This window comes from Gastrolobium bilobum, unplaced genomic scaffold (genome assembly GCF_033153095.1).
Source record: "Gastrolobium bilobum isolate Gb01-03AN ecotype WA unplaced genomic scaffold, APGP_CSIRO_Gbil_v1 utg1481, whole genome shotgun sequence".
Taxonomy (NCBI): Eukaryota; Viridiplantae; Streptophyta; class Magnoliopsida; order Fabales; family Fabaceae; genus Gastrolobium; species Gastrolobium bilobum.
In genome coordinates, this window is record NW_026898629.1 from 34,663 (window position 1) to 48,942 (window position 14,280).

General features: G+C 38.9%; 1 protein-coding gene across 2 annotated transcripts; it reads left to right on the forward strand.

Moving 5' to 3' along the window:
* The first annotated feature begins 421 nt into the window (after positions 1 to 421).
* Positions 422 to 7,608, forward strand: LOC133317818 (uncharacterized). 2 transcript variants are annotated; one of them, XM_061519711.1, is made up of 2 exons: positions 422 to 1,596; positions 6,915 to 7,608. In XM_061519711.1, the coding sequence occupies exons 1-2, from the start codon at positions 648 to 650 to the stop codon at positions 7,145 to 7,147; spliced, it is 1,182 nt and encodes a 393-aa protein (XP_061375695.1). In that variant the 5' UTR covers positions 422 to 647; the 3' UTR covers positions 7,148 to 7,608. The 2 variants fall into 2 exon arrangements, with proteins under 2 accessions (XP_061375695.1, XP_061375696.1); XM_061519712.1 differs by having other exon boundaries at positions 6,985 to 7,608.
* Positions 7,609 to 14,280: the final 6,672 nt, after the last annotated feature.

The following is a 14,280-nucleotide window of genomic DNA, read 5'->3' on the forward strand; positions in this document are numbered from 1 at the left end:
TACTACTTGTTAATACTAAATTTTAACCGTTGATTTTCGTCAATCTAACGGTTATAATTTATTGGATCATATTTATGAATTAATTATTAATTTTAGTAAATTATAACCGTTAAATTAACGAAAATCAATGATTAAAATTTAGTAGTAACAAGTAATAAGAAAAAAGTACTAATTATAACCTCTCATGAAAAAAAAAAAGGCAACATGGGAGGCATGAACCTATTTGCAGTGGATCTGGGATTTAACTTGAATTAGAAAAAGTCATTAAAAAGTAAATGAACTAATAAAGGCATGTAGTTAAAATTTATTCAGACACCTATACTTAAAAAAAAAAAAAAAAAATTATTCAGACACGGTAAGAGGAAGACGAAAGGTGTGAAGAACTACAGAGTCGCTGATCTTTCTTCATTTCTTCTGTTTTAGGCGCCATTTTCATCTCCATCTATGTCTCTCTCTCTGTCTTTCTCTCTCTACATGTGTACCTTGCTTCATTTCACATAAACCCTTTTCAGTTTTTTCTCTCTCTCTTCTGCTTAGGAACAAGCCTCTTTTTCTCGTTATCTTATGATCAAAAGCCGGTGACTTTTTCCAAACCCATTGTTTCCTCCGCTCTTTTCTTCCAAAGTTTGTACCTTTCTAGGTTTTTCATGAACTCTCGACCCAAAACAGAACCTGGGTCACCGTCTGTGGCATCGAGCAGCCATGGAAACTTTGAGGAGAAGAGCATTACTGAACTCATCTCAGTATTGCGTGCTGCGTATCTTGTGGATGATTTTGACAGAGTCGAAAAGGTTTTGGTGGCTAGGGATGAGAGACTCAGAGATGAGATTGGGCCACTCCTACATAAGATTGAGATGGAGAGGCTGGAGAGGATTCAAGTTCAAGAAGAACTGATGAAGAGAGAGGAACTGTGTGAGAGGGGCAAGAAAGTGCAGGAGAGTTATGAAACATTGCTGAAGGAAGTGAAGACAAATGGATTGGTTGATAAAAAAACTATTGAAGAGCTAAAGAATAAGAACCTTGAATTAGAGTGTGAAAATTCCAAGCTGAAGGAGTTGAAGACAAAATGGGTGGAAGATAGCAATGCTTTGCATAAGCTTAGGATCAGAGTCCGTGAGTTGGAGGATGAGAAGCTAGATGACAAGAATGTTTTGGCTGCACTTAAGATAAAAAACAATGAATTGGAAGGAGTGAAGAAGAATTTGGCAACCCTTGAAGAGTTGAGAACTGAAAACCACAAATTAGAAGATGAGAAGCTTAGGCTTAAGGCATTGGTTGAGTCTTTGGTGAGGAAATTTGGTGAACTGAATCGTAGGGTTGTGAGATTGGAGGTTGATACAAAGCTTTTAATGAGTGCAGATGCCTCTAGTCGTGGAAACAATAAGGGGGAGCCTCCAGCTGATCCTAAGGTTACTTTTCAAGTCATAGATAAAGAGGATGAAGAGTTGAATGAAATGGATGTTAATGGCTACGAGTTTGGAATTGACACTGGGGGCCCTGCTCCTTTGCAAAGAAATGACGATACTCCCCACTCTCTTGGTGCTGGCACTACTCAGTTCCCAAGCAAAGCAAAGAAAGATGCTCTAGGTGCATCAGGTATGGAAATTCTGCATGCAGATATGCATTTTTTGAATGTTACCTTAGAAATATTGAATTAGATAGAAGTGATCAGATGAATGAACTTTGGTCAGATTTTTGGGTAGTTGGAACCGTGATGTTTCCTGCTTTATTAAGGCAATGTGTAGGTAATGACTATGGTAGAGAGCAATGTTTTAATAACTTAGTTGAACTGTTGAGTGTTAGGCCACAACACATGGCCAGTCCCTTTATTTCGATTTTGTAATCTTCTGCTTAAGTTCCTTTGTTAACAGAGATAGGAGTGACTAGGAGGAAAAACTCTTGTTATATTGTCCTCTAACAGTCCTGTAATCCCTTTTAATAATCTATCGGTAATTCGCAGACAATTTTTCTATGATTTGTCAAGGGTCCTAACAGTGAGGCTACTAGTTCTTAGCCTAACTGGTTTCTTAGGTGATTGAATGATTATGCAACTATAATTAGTCACAATTTGAGACCATGAACTCATCACATCATCCATTCTTATTTTCAAAATGAAAATGTCATAGAATTTCCCAAAAGTTTGAAGTTGGAACGACCAAGTTTACGCAACAAATTTATAAATCTGGAAAGTAGCCTAAGCTGTCTACTTGCAAATGCAAAGTATTGAAAAGAAGTTTTTGTATATTGATATTGAATAAATTACATGAGTGAGTATTTATACAAGAAAGAATCGCTAAGAATGACTAAGCGATGACTAATCAATCCTATCACAATCCTAATCACAATCAATTCTAATCAATCACAATTAATCCTAATCAATCATAATCAATCCTAATCAATCATAATCAATCCTAATTAATAGGAAATAAAAACGGAAACATGTTTGAATTCTAATTTTCTACACTCCCTCTCAAGTTGGGAGGTAAATATTGATCATTCCCAACTTGCCAATCAAGTCTTCGAATGCTGGACGGTGTAGGCCCTTGGTAAGGACATCTGCCGTTTGCTCTTTGGTTGGAACATATATCAAATGCACACTTCCATCATCTAATTTTTCTTTGATGAAGTGACGATCAACTTCCACGTGCTTTGTTCGATCATGATGCACAGGATTTTGAGCAATGCTAACAGCTGCCTTGTTGTCACAATATAGTTTTATTGGTAGGGAATATGAAATCTTCAACTCTTGAAGAAGTCTTCTCAACCAGATTCCTTCACAAACTCCATGAGCTAAAGCTCGAAATTCTGCTTCAGCACTACTCTTGCAACCACTGTTTGCTTTTTGCTTCTCCAAGTAACAAGATTTCCCCACACATAGGTGCAATAGCCTGAGGTAGATCTTCTGTCTACTGATGAGCCTGCCCAATCTGCATCAGTGTAGATTTCAATTGTCCTTTTATACCCCTTTTTAAAGAATAATCCTCTTCCTGGAGTATTCTTGAGGTATCTAAGCACCCTATAGACTGCACTAAGATGCTTCTCCTTGGGTGAGTGCATGAATTGACTAATCATACTCACCGCAAAGGCAATGTCAGGACGCGTATGAGATAAGTAGATTAGTTTACCAACCAATCGCTGATATTGTTCTTTATCCACCTCATTCCCATCTTCAATACCTAACTTGGTATTAGGTTCCACAGGTGTCTCAGCAGGTTTACACCCTAACATTCCTGTTTCCAACAAAAGATCTAGAACATATTTCTTTTGTGTTAGAGTGATGCCTGTTTTGCTCCTAGCAACTTCCATACCAAGGAAATATTAGAGTGCCAAGGTCTTTGAGTTCAAATTGAGCTGCTAGAAATTTCTTCAAGGTGTTCAATTCCTCAATATCATCACCTGTAAGAATTATATCATCTACATATACAATAAGAATAGCAATTTTACCATCCTTAGAGTGTTTGTGGAAGAGAGTATGATCAGTCTGTGCTTGAATGAAGCCTCTTCTTTTGACTGCTTGTGTGAATTTGTCGAACCATTCTCTAGGAGACTGTTTCAATCCATATAGAGACTTTTTTAGTTTACACACTGATTCATTTCCCCTTTCAAAACCAGGTGGAGGATCCATATAGACTTCTTCATGTAAGTCACCATTTAGGAATGCATTCTTCACATCTAACTGTTGCAGAGGCCAATCTAGATTGGCAGCAAGAGATAAGAGAACTCGGATGGTATTGACTTTAGCAACCGGAGCAAAAGTCTCATGATAATCTATCCCATGAGTCTGAGTGAAACCCTTTGCAACCAATCTTGCCTTGTATCTGTTGATGCTATTATCTGCATTGAATTTTATTGTAAACACCCATTTGCATCCTACTGCCTTTTTTCCTTTGGGTAGGGTCACTATCTCCCAAGTTCCATTTCTTTCTAAAGCATTCATTTCTTTAAAGACAGCATCCCTCCATTTTTTATCATTGAGAGCCTCATGTATATTTCTCGGTATCTTTGTACTATCCAACATAGTATTGAAAGCACGAAACCCTGGGGACAACTTTCCATATGAAATATGATTAGAAATAGGATGAGTAGTACAAGATCGAGTACCTTTTCTGAGAGCAATGGGCAAGTGTAGATCATTTTTACCATGACACTCAAGTATTGGGGTGCTGGAACTAGAACATGGTTCAGAATCCTGGCAGTGTAGAGGCTCTGGGTTATTCACACTTTGAGGAGGCTTTCGCCTGCTATAATCTTGTCCCCATTTTGAGGAGGCTCCTGATGGTGAGGATTCTGTAGCTCCCCCTGTTTCCAAAAGTAGAGGTAATACTGTGGCATTAATAGGTTCCCATGACTGATCTTCATCTACTCCTATAGACTCCCCCTGAAGAGAAGTCGAGGGGAAGAAAGGGTCATTCTCAGAAAAAGTGACATCCATAGAGACAAAGACCTTACGAAGAGAGGGTGAATAACACTTATAGCCACGTTGAGTAGGAGAATAACCAATAAAGACACACTGGAGAGACTTAGGATCAAGCTTAGACCGTTGATGGGAGGGAATATGGACAAATACAACACAACCAAATAACTTGAGAGGTAAGGAGGAGACACCTCGGAAGGAAGGGAAGATACGAACAAGACTAGAAAGAGGAGACTGAAATTTCAGAATGCGAGATGGCATTCGATTTATCAGATACGAGGCAGTGAGAACTGCCTCTCCCCAAAGATATTTAGGAACACTCGTGGTAAACATAAGAGCCCGAGCAACTTCAAGGAGATGTCGGTTTTTTCTTTCCGCAATTCCGTTTTGTTGGGGTGTGTCAGGACACGAGCTTTGGTGAAGGATGCCATGTTGGGAAAGATATTCTCCAAGAATAGAGTTAAAATACTCTTTGCCATTATCTGTACGAAGAATTTGTATAGCAACTTGGAATTGGGTTTGAACCATGGCATGAAATTTTTTAAACACGGATGCAGCATCGGACTTATCCTTTAGAAGATACACCCAACAAACTCGAGAATGGTCATCAATGAAGGTAATGAACCATCGAGTACCTGAAATATTTTTAACACGGGCTGGACCCCATATGTCGCTATGAATTAAGGAAAATGGGGAAGAGTCATGGTGAACTTTAGAAGGATAATGAGCACGAGTATGCTTGGCAAGTTGACAAATATCACAAGAAAACAAACTTGGACTTTTATTAATAAATAAGTTTGGCAACAACTTCTGAAGATAAATAAAATTTGGATGGCCTAGCCTACGATGCCACAGCATAACATCATTACATGAATCAAAAGGAAACATAGAGTTTTTTTCTACGAAAACAGCTTCATGAGTCACATCCTCCTCAAAGTAGTAAAGTCCACCATCCTCTCTAGCACTGCCAATCATCCTCTCCGAGTCCTGTTCCTGAAAAACACAACCATGTGGAAAGAATTTAGCAAAGCAATGCAACTCAGAGGTGAGCTTGCTAATGGAAATGAGATTACAAGTCAGAGAAGGAACATAAAGAACTGATGTCAAAGTAATCAGCTCAGAAAGTTTAATGGTTCCGTGTCCCGCAATCTGGGAAAAACTGCCATCGGCGATCTTGACCCGAGAAGGTTCAGAATATGGAGTGTATGAACAAAACAAGCCAAGATTACCTGTCATATGATCAGAGGCTCCAGAATCAAGGATCCAATGATTTTGACTATCAACATGGAAAGTTGTACCTTGCTGGACCACATGACTAGTGGCCTTAGGAGGTTGCTCGTGGTAATAAAAAGAGTGTTTTGAGGAAGCCATGAATAAAAAGAGAAGGGTTGACCGTTGATGAAAAATCAAGTTTTGTAAACTTTTGATCTGACCTCTGGAACAGGAAGGGGAGAAGCCGGCGAGAAGGTCTGTGCAAGTCGCGACGGAAAAAAAACGTCTGGAAGGCGGCGCGTGGTGGCGCGTGCAGCGGCTGACGGCGATGGGTCCAGCGGCGGTCGACTCGTCGGATCCTTCTGAGTCGAATGGTCACCTCACTTTTTTTGATCGGAGGTCAGTAAACTAGGTTTCTGTGTTGGACAGATTCAAGGCGGTGTTTAGGAGGTGTTTGACGGTGATGGAAGTGTTTGGATGGTTATTTCAGATTTGAATTAGGGTAGGAACGAACCCGCTCTGATACCATATTGAAAAGAAGTTTTTGTATATTGATATTGAATAAATTACATGAGTGAGTATTTATACAAGAAAGAATCGCTAAGAATGACTAAGCGATGACTAATCAATCCTATCACAATCCTAATCACAATCAATTCTAATCAATCACAATTAATCCTAATCAATCATAATCAATCCTAATCAATCCTAATTAATAGGAAATAAAAACGGAAACATGTTTGAATTCTAATTTTCTACACAAAGTAAGGCTGCCTACAATTGATCCGCACATCAAAATTTGCCCTGCAATACAAGACATAGCAGGAGCTTTATATCACTAGTTTACCCCTAATTTAGCATAAGATGTCTACTCGTGCAAAGAAGCCTAATATTGATTTTCCTTTGTTATCTTACGACAAATAGAACATCGTTCCTATTGTCTCCCTATGATGTTCAGCTCATGGTTTAATTTGTAGAGTCCTGGTTGTGGGTATTTTGTCAGATTTGAGGACCCTAATTTTAACTTGTAACTGTTGAGGTTTTCTTTTGATTTCTGTTCTCGTTTTATATTTCTGTTCTCTTAGAAAACTGTTTGAATTTAATGAAAGCATATATTGTCAATTAGAAGAGCCAGAGGCTGGATTATCCATGAATGATGAGGCAGGCAGCTACCAATATTTTATTTGGATTACAGAATCTACTATTCTATCTTTTTCAAGCTTTTGCTTGAGTTATTGTGCTGGCAAATGTAATGTTATGTAAGCTTCACATATCTCTTTTGTGCCAGATGGGGGAAGATTGGTATCGGAAAATGTTATTGAGTTGATAGACCTTGATGATGATGATGATGACAACAGGTATATGTTGCCGGGATTGCATGGAAAGAAGGCTATTTCTCAAATTAATGTCAAGGATGAGCATCCAAGTTCATCAGATCCAGCCCAGCAGAAAAGCATATTTACGGAAGCACAGAGGATTGAAATGGTCAAAAGAAAGTTTCCTTTCCAGTTCCTCTATTGACTTATTAAACATCGATAATCTTCCATTAAGTTCCTGTGGTATTACATGTAAAAAGAAAAGTTAAGGTAACCAAAAAAAAAAAAAAAAGTTAAACTTAGGCAGATAGTTAAAATTTCTTTTCTTTTCTTTTTTTGGGAAAAATCCTGGATTACCCTCTTTCTTTGCCAAGGGATATTCACTTCCTTCAGTAATGTTTCATAACTTTCCTGCACTTTTTTGCCTCTCTCACACAGTTCCTCTCTCTTCATCAGTTCTCTCCATCTCAATCTTCTGTAGCAGTGGCCCAATCTCAGCTCTCAGTCCCTCATCCCTAGCCACCAAAACCTTTTCAACTTTGTCAAAATCATCCACACGATATTTAATATTCCTTAACGCAGGTGGCTCTGTAGCCAATCTTGTAAGCGGAAGTTTAGATTAGTTCCTAATATAGACATGTTGGAATTGTATATTATTGATATGGTAGTCACAGTACCCTTGTATGCAAGTTATTCTGTATCAAAAAAGGAAAAGAAAAGAAAAATTGTACTTTATTTAACTGATAAATTCAAACTCATCTACTATGTTTAATTGTGTGTTTATCATGGATGCATGAACTATATATGTATTAACGATATAGATACTTGTGTACTGTCGTAATTAATTGGACAGGTTAGTGTTGAAAATGGTTTGTTAAATGTTTAAACTTGGAAGTCGCAATTTTCAGCTGACATTGTGGGGTTGTGTCTGCATCAAACATTTAACCAAAATGCTTCATGGAAGTTTTTAACCATTCAAGTTTGCAAGAAATGATACCAAAAAGATAGAAGTAATATTTTCTTCTTCTTTTTTTCTTTTTTTCCATATCTGTACACGAGTTATATTCTAGTTTGTTATATTATCTTACTTACAATGGGTTGGGCCCAACTTTAAATGACTGAACTGGAAGACCAGTCCTTAACAAAGACAGGCTACATTAGTGGTTGACTGGTTGGTTTACTCGACACTCAAGAAAGAAGAAAACAGTTATCGCAGAGGATAAGACTTGAGAGGAGGAAAGCAAAGTGATATTTTCGATACATAACTATGACATATATTTATCTCATGTTGTATAATTTATCTCATATTGTATAAGATACGATAGTGAGGTCTATTATTTAAAAAAAATAATAAACTTCACTATTTTGTCTTTAATGCATGAGATATATGAGATAATTATTTCATACAACATGATATAATTATTTCTCTATAACTCTATTCAAAATTCTGTATTGTCATGCAACCCCCTCCCACCAAAAAAGCTATATTTTGGTTTTTCTTTTCTAAAAAAATTATATGCAAAACTTATATAATAGTTTAATGGGATTAAAATTATGTCATTTTAAATGAGACTATTGTATTTTATAATAAGAGAAACAAATCATAAAGAAAAAAGTGAGAGTTTTTTTAAAAAAAATTTAAATATTAAATAAAAAATGGAAGTTTTAACTAAAATGTCTGTCCCTAGTTTTATTATATAAGAAAGGTTAGTAATATCCTTTCTAGCATTCTTTTTTCAACTCGTTGTCTATTATGAATGTCATGTTTGTGAGTTATATCAGTCTAAAATATACCTTTAATCTTAATTGTTATTTCGACTTATATTTACCGAGTATAATTTTTTAATTATGTCGAATAAAAATAGATCAACACTTAAAAATAAATAATAAATTTTTTTATTCTTATATGAATAAAGTTGATCCCGACCCCAATTGAGTCTTTTGCTTTTACGCAAAGATATCAGTACTTGAAATTCTTCTTAGTTATCTTTTTTTTTTTTTTTTTGGTAAACTCTTAGTGATCTAGTTAATCCAAAAGAATGCATCTTTGAAATAATTCAATGGAAATCCATAACTTACGTATTAAAAAATAACCACTTCTTGAGAGAAGAAATTTCCAGGTGATAGGTTATTTTACATTTCTATTTACTTTTTTCATGCTTACCTTTGTTTTATCAAAATCTTAAAAAGAGAGAAAAATAATAAAATTAGTGGAGATTCTGATCTAATAATTTAGATAAGGTTGACATAAAAAATATATAAAATAACTTATCCAAATTTTTAAAGTGCTTTTTTGGGAAATGAGGAAGCCAAAAAAAAATAAGCTAACTAGAACTATATGTAGACACACTCCTATCGAGTCCATCTAGAGAAATCTTTACACGCCTATGGTGGCTGCGGGAAGAACTGGTTGTTTCAGTCATACTTCCTAAATCCTAATTGTATATTTTGTTACAAACTATCATTATCTTAGATATCAATTTTTATTAATTTACTTTCACAATACCATAAGATTATAGCTTCTCTTTTATTGTAGTAATATGTTGTGTTCATTGCTAAAAAATCACTTCAACCCAAAATCATCTTAAAGTGTTGTGTGATAATCTTTTATTGAAGCGTGGATTATTGTATAGACCCAATTTTTGATTTACCTTATGCTTATTTAATTCCACAAGTGAAGGACAGTAAGGATCGATGACCTTGTGGTCACTGAAGTTTTGATACCATGTAAAGAACCATTTCAACCCAAAATCTTAAGGTGTTGAGTGAGGGTCATTTTAATAGTTTATATTATTCTTTTATGTCAAGTCAATAGAGATAAGTTATCTCCGGTGAATCATTTTAATATATTATAGGATTATATTAGTCTTCATTACTATAATTTTTTAATCTTATAATATCAAAACGACGTTGTTTTGAACTTACTAGAGATAACTTGGTGACTGTAAAAATACTTCTCCTTTTTTTTTTAGTATTATAAAGGGGCAAAGGCCCAAAAGAAACTATAGCAGGAGATATCTGAATCCAAAATATGATCCAGAACAGGGGGAGGGGTGGAAAGTAAAACGAAAGGCCTCCCTAGCAGTGAATGCTAACTTTGCAAGGCAATCTGCACCTGCATTACATTTCCTATTTACGTGGCTGAAAGTTAAAGACCAGTCTCTGTTAGCCCAGCTCTTGATGCTATTGATGAGTTGATGTTGTAATCTAACTCCATCTTCCCGGTTAATTTCTTGGATGGCAGTTAGGCAATCGCTCTCCACTATCAGACAATGAGCATGACAATCCCACGCCATTTGTATACCTCTTAAGATAGCCAAAAGTTCTGCTATCAAGGGGGAGCAACTGCCAACTTTGTACAAAAAACTTGAGACCCAGCAGCCATATTGATCTCTTATGAGCCCTCCACATGCTGCCATGGCAGATCCTTACTTGACAGCAGCGTCCACGTTAAGTTTCCACCATCCGTGGGGGGGGGGGAGTCCAATTCACACATGTTCTGGCTTGAGGGTGAGCCTGTACTTGGTTACGATTCAGCAGACTTGCTCTAATGTCTCTAATATATGCTGAGATCACCAGAATTGGGTTGGCTGGTCTCGTGAAGGTGGGATCATAAATTTCATTATTGTGTCATCTCCAAAGGAACCAGGTAGTGGTAATGAAAATGTCTTTCCAGTCCAATAGCTAACAAGTAGACCATCATTTCCTCAGGTTTTTCGTGATCCAATCATTGGTAGCCAGAGAGAAAAAATCAGAGTGGGGCTTACCTGCAAACCATTTCAGCCAGACCGAAGCAGCCTTGCTACAATCTCTGAGCACATGGGAGATACTCTCAACTTTGGAGATGCAGACATGGCAGAGAGGAGATCCACTCCATTTTGCTGTATGCTCCTTTGTAAGGATTCGTCCATGGTAGACCATCCAAGCGAACAACGAATTCTTTGGGGTCCCTTCCAATTCCAGATTACCTGCCAAGTGGGGTCTACCTCCATGGAATCCAAGTTCATCAAACGATTGTAAGCTAGCTTCACCACGTTCTTTTGGGAACCCAGGTTCCCCCCAATCAGGTTGTCTGCTCCCCTGTCTTCTGAAGGAGGAAGAATAGCCTTGATGTGATTCAAGACCTCAATCGGAACCATCAGTTTCAGGAGCTCCATGTCCCACTCACCTGTGATGTGATTTCTCAGCTCTACCACTCTGGTGTCGTAATCAATAAGCATCGAATCTTCCAAAGAATACTCAGATAGGGGTCTCTCTAGGTGTGTCCAAACGTCATCCCAGAAGAGGATGTCTTTCCCATTACCCACATCCCAGTACATGATGTTCAAGAAATCATTCCACACGCTGCCCACCCCTTTCCATAAGGAAGAGTCATACGATTGAACTCTAACCTGTCTTCTAAGGTCTGTGTTTCTTTCGTATTTGCCTCGGAGAACTTGTGCCCATAGTGAGTCCTTATTATTTAACAGTCTCCAGGAGAGCTTGTGCATAAAGGCAACATTATGGACTTTCAAATTATGAATTCCCAGTCCACCCACCTGTCTAGGTTTGCACAACGCGTCCCACACTATGAGATGCGCTTTCTTCTTCTCTCTTAAGTCTCCCCATATAAAGGAACAATGGATTTTTTCAATTTTCTTGCATACGATTATAGGAAGATCACCATGTTGCATGTGATACACTGGGATAGCGCTAAGCACTGAATTGGCTAGGGTAACTCTTCCTGCGAATGAGAGGAGATGACTCTTCCACTTGGACAATCTCATTTTGACCCTATCCAGAACACCAGCATAGTTTCTTCTACGCCCCCGCCCATGATACAACATTGATCCCAGATACTTTCCTAATGAGCTGGCAGCCAAGAAACCACTAGTTCTGGAGATTTCTTCTTTAGCTGCCAGAGGAGTGTTCTTAGAGAAATAGATCATTGAATTTTCAATACTCACTAGTTGGCCAGACATGTCACAGAATTCCTTAAGGCAGTCCATCATCACCCCCAGTTGTTCAAGGTTTGCTTCCCCGAAGAGGACTAAGTCGTCTGCAAACATAAGGTGGAAAATAAGGGGACCATTCCTACCAGCTTTCATCGGTTTTCATTTCTTACTTCGAACTGCTTCTGCGATGATATGGGAGAGCTTGTCCAAACAAAGAACAAAAAAGATAAGGGGAGATCGGGTCACCTTGTCTAATGCCTCTGGTAGGTCTGAATTTGTTGGAGGGGCTGCCATTCCACAAAACCTGGAAAGTAGTTGAGTTAATACAAGCCTCAATAATATTAGCCAGGTGCTGGGGAATGCCAGCCTCTACCAGGATCCGGTTAACAAAATTCCAGTTTAAGCGGCCATACGCTTTGGCCAGATCAATCTTGATAGACATGTAAGCCTTCTTGCCAGTTTGTCTATTCATGGAATGTGTCATTTCCTGCGCTATGATCACATTATCATGAATAATCCTCCCTGGGACAAAGCTGGTTTGGAAAATGGAGATTAGCTTGTCCATGACGGGCTTCAGCCTGTTGACAACCAGCTTGGTTATTGCTTTATACAACACATTACACAGAGCTATAGGACGGAACTGTTCGACTCTCTCCGGCTTATCCACTTTGGGAATCAGAACCAATAAGGTTTCATTAATGTTACTAATCTCCTCAGGCTTCTCAAGGTAGTTTCTAACATCATTGCACACTTTGTTTGCCAGAAAGCTCCAGTTCCTTTGGTAAAAGGCTGCTGGAAATCCATCGGGCCCAGGTGCCTTATGCGGGCCCATCTGGAAGAAGGCAGACCTAATTTCTTCATTCAAAAAGGATTTGCTAAGGTTCTGAACCTCCTTAGACTCGAGCAGGGGCCAAGAAGATGAGGAGTTTCTCCAGCCCCTGATGGGCTGGTCTTCAGTGAATAGGTTGACATAGAAGTTGGACACAATGCTCTTCAGGTCTTCATCCCTTCTAACCCATATCCCTCTCCTATTCCTTAACGCTAGGATCTTATTCCTGCGTCTACTAGTAATGGTCGTGACATGGTAGAACTTAGTGTTGCGGTCTCCATCCTTGATCCAAGCCATTCTAGCTTTGTTAAACCACAACTGTTCCTCTAGCTCCAGAGTATCCTCAAGTTCGCCTCTCAGATCAATTTCCAGTTTGATTAAGAATGGATTAAAACCACAGTCTGATTTCCTTTGTATCCCTTCGATCCTCCTGATGAGGGAGTTCTTTTTTCGGCTGATGATTCCAAAGGTATTGTAATTCGAGTCTTTCAAAACGGGCACTAATCTGGACAGGTTTAGAGAAGTCCCTGATTGAGAATCCCAATTTTCCTCCAGAACCTGCTTAAAGTTGGGGTGCTCTAGCCAAGGAGGAAAAAGTCTAAAAGGTCTCGGAGACCAGTTAGCTGAGGCAGTAAACAAAGAAATAAGGAGAGGGTTGTGGTCGGAGTATAACCTGCGGAGGAGGACCTTAACCACAGCTTCTTCATAACACAGCCTTCACTGAGAGTTTGCCACTGCTCTATCTAGTCTCTTATATACCCGATCAAGGTGGGAGAACTTGGGACCCTTCCAGGTGAAATGAGATCCACAGCTACCAAGATCCATGAGCTTACAGTCATCAAGCACCGCGGAGAAGTCAGAGCATCTGCTTAGGTTTACAGGTGCTCCCCCTATTTCCTCACTAGCCGTGAGAATCTCGTTGAAATCACCCGCGAGTAACCAAGGTTCCTCAAACGACGCTTGGATACGGCGAAGATCATCCCACAAGGTCTGACAGTGCTCTACCCTGGGGTTGGCATAAATAGCAGTAAACATAAATGGCTACTTATTGGGAATGGAGACTTGAACCAAAATAAATTGGTCCCCTTACTCAATTAGCTTCAAAGAGCAGCTAGATTGATTCCAGAGAATCCATAGACCCCCTGAAAAACCCACCGCGTCCTCCGTAATGGAATCGTCGAACCCCAGACTACGGATAATCTTTGTGGCACGCATTCCACTCACCCTCGGCTCGAGGATCACAACCATGTCACACTGGTGTTTCTTGGACAAAGTTCCCATCATACTTTTGAACCTCTTCTTTGCCGCTCCTCGGCAGTTCCAAACTAGAACGTTCATTGGACACCTGGGAGAGTTCTAGTGGGTTTCTGGGGCCCACTCTTCCCATTGTCCTTCCTTTCTACAAGATGTTTTAAATCTCTGGTCTCCAACAGAGACTTGGTTGGGCTATTGCTCCTCGATCGCTGAATCCCCTTCTCCCTATGCCTTTCTGGTGGCAGGTTCTCCTTCCTAGTCCAAGAGGGTATCACCACCGTTCTGGGATACATGCAGGCAATCGCCCTGCTCAGAGCCTCT

Excerpts from the sequence above, each read along its gene's own strand:
- LOC133317818 (XM_061519711.1), top strand. The coding sequence starts at position 648 with ATGAACTCTCGACCCAAAACAGAACCTGGGTCACCGTCTGTGGCATCG. Across the intron at positions 1,597-6,914 it reads AGATGCTCTAGGTGCATCAG|ATGGGGGAAGATTGGTATCG; the intron begins GTATGGAAATTC and ends CTTTTGTGCCAG.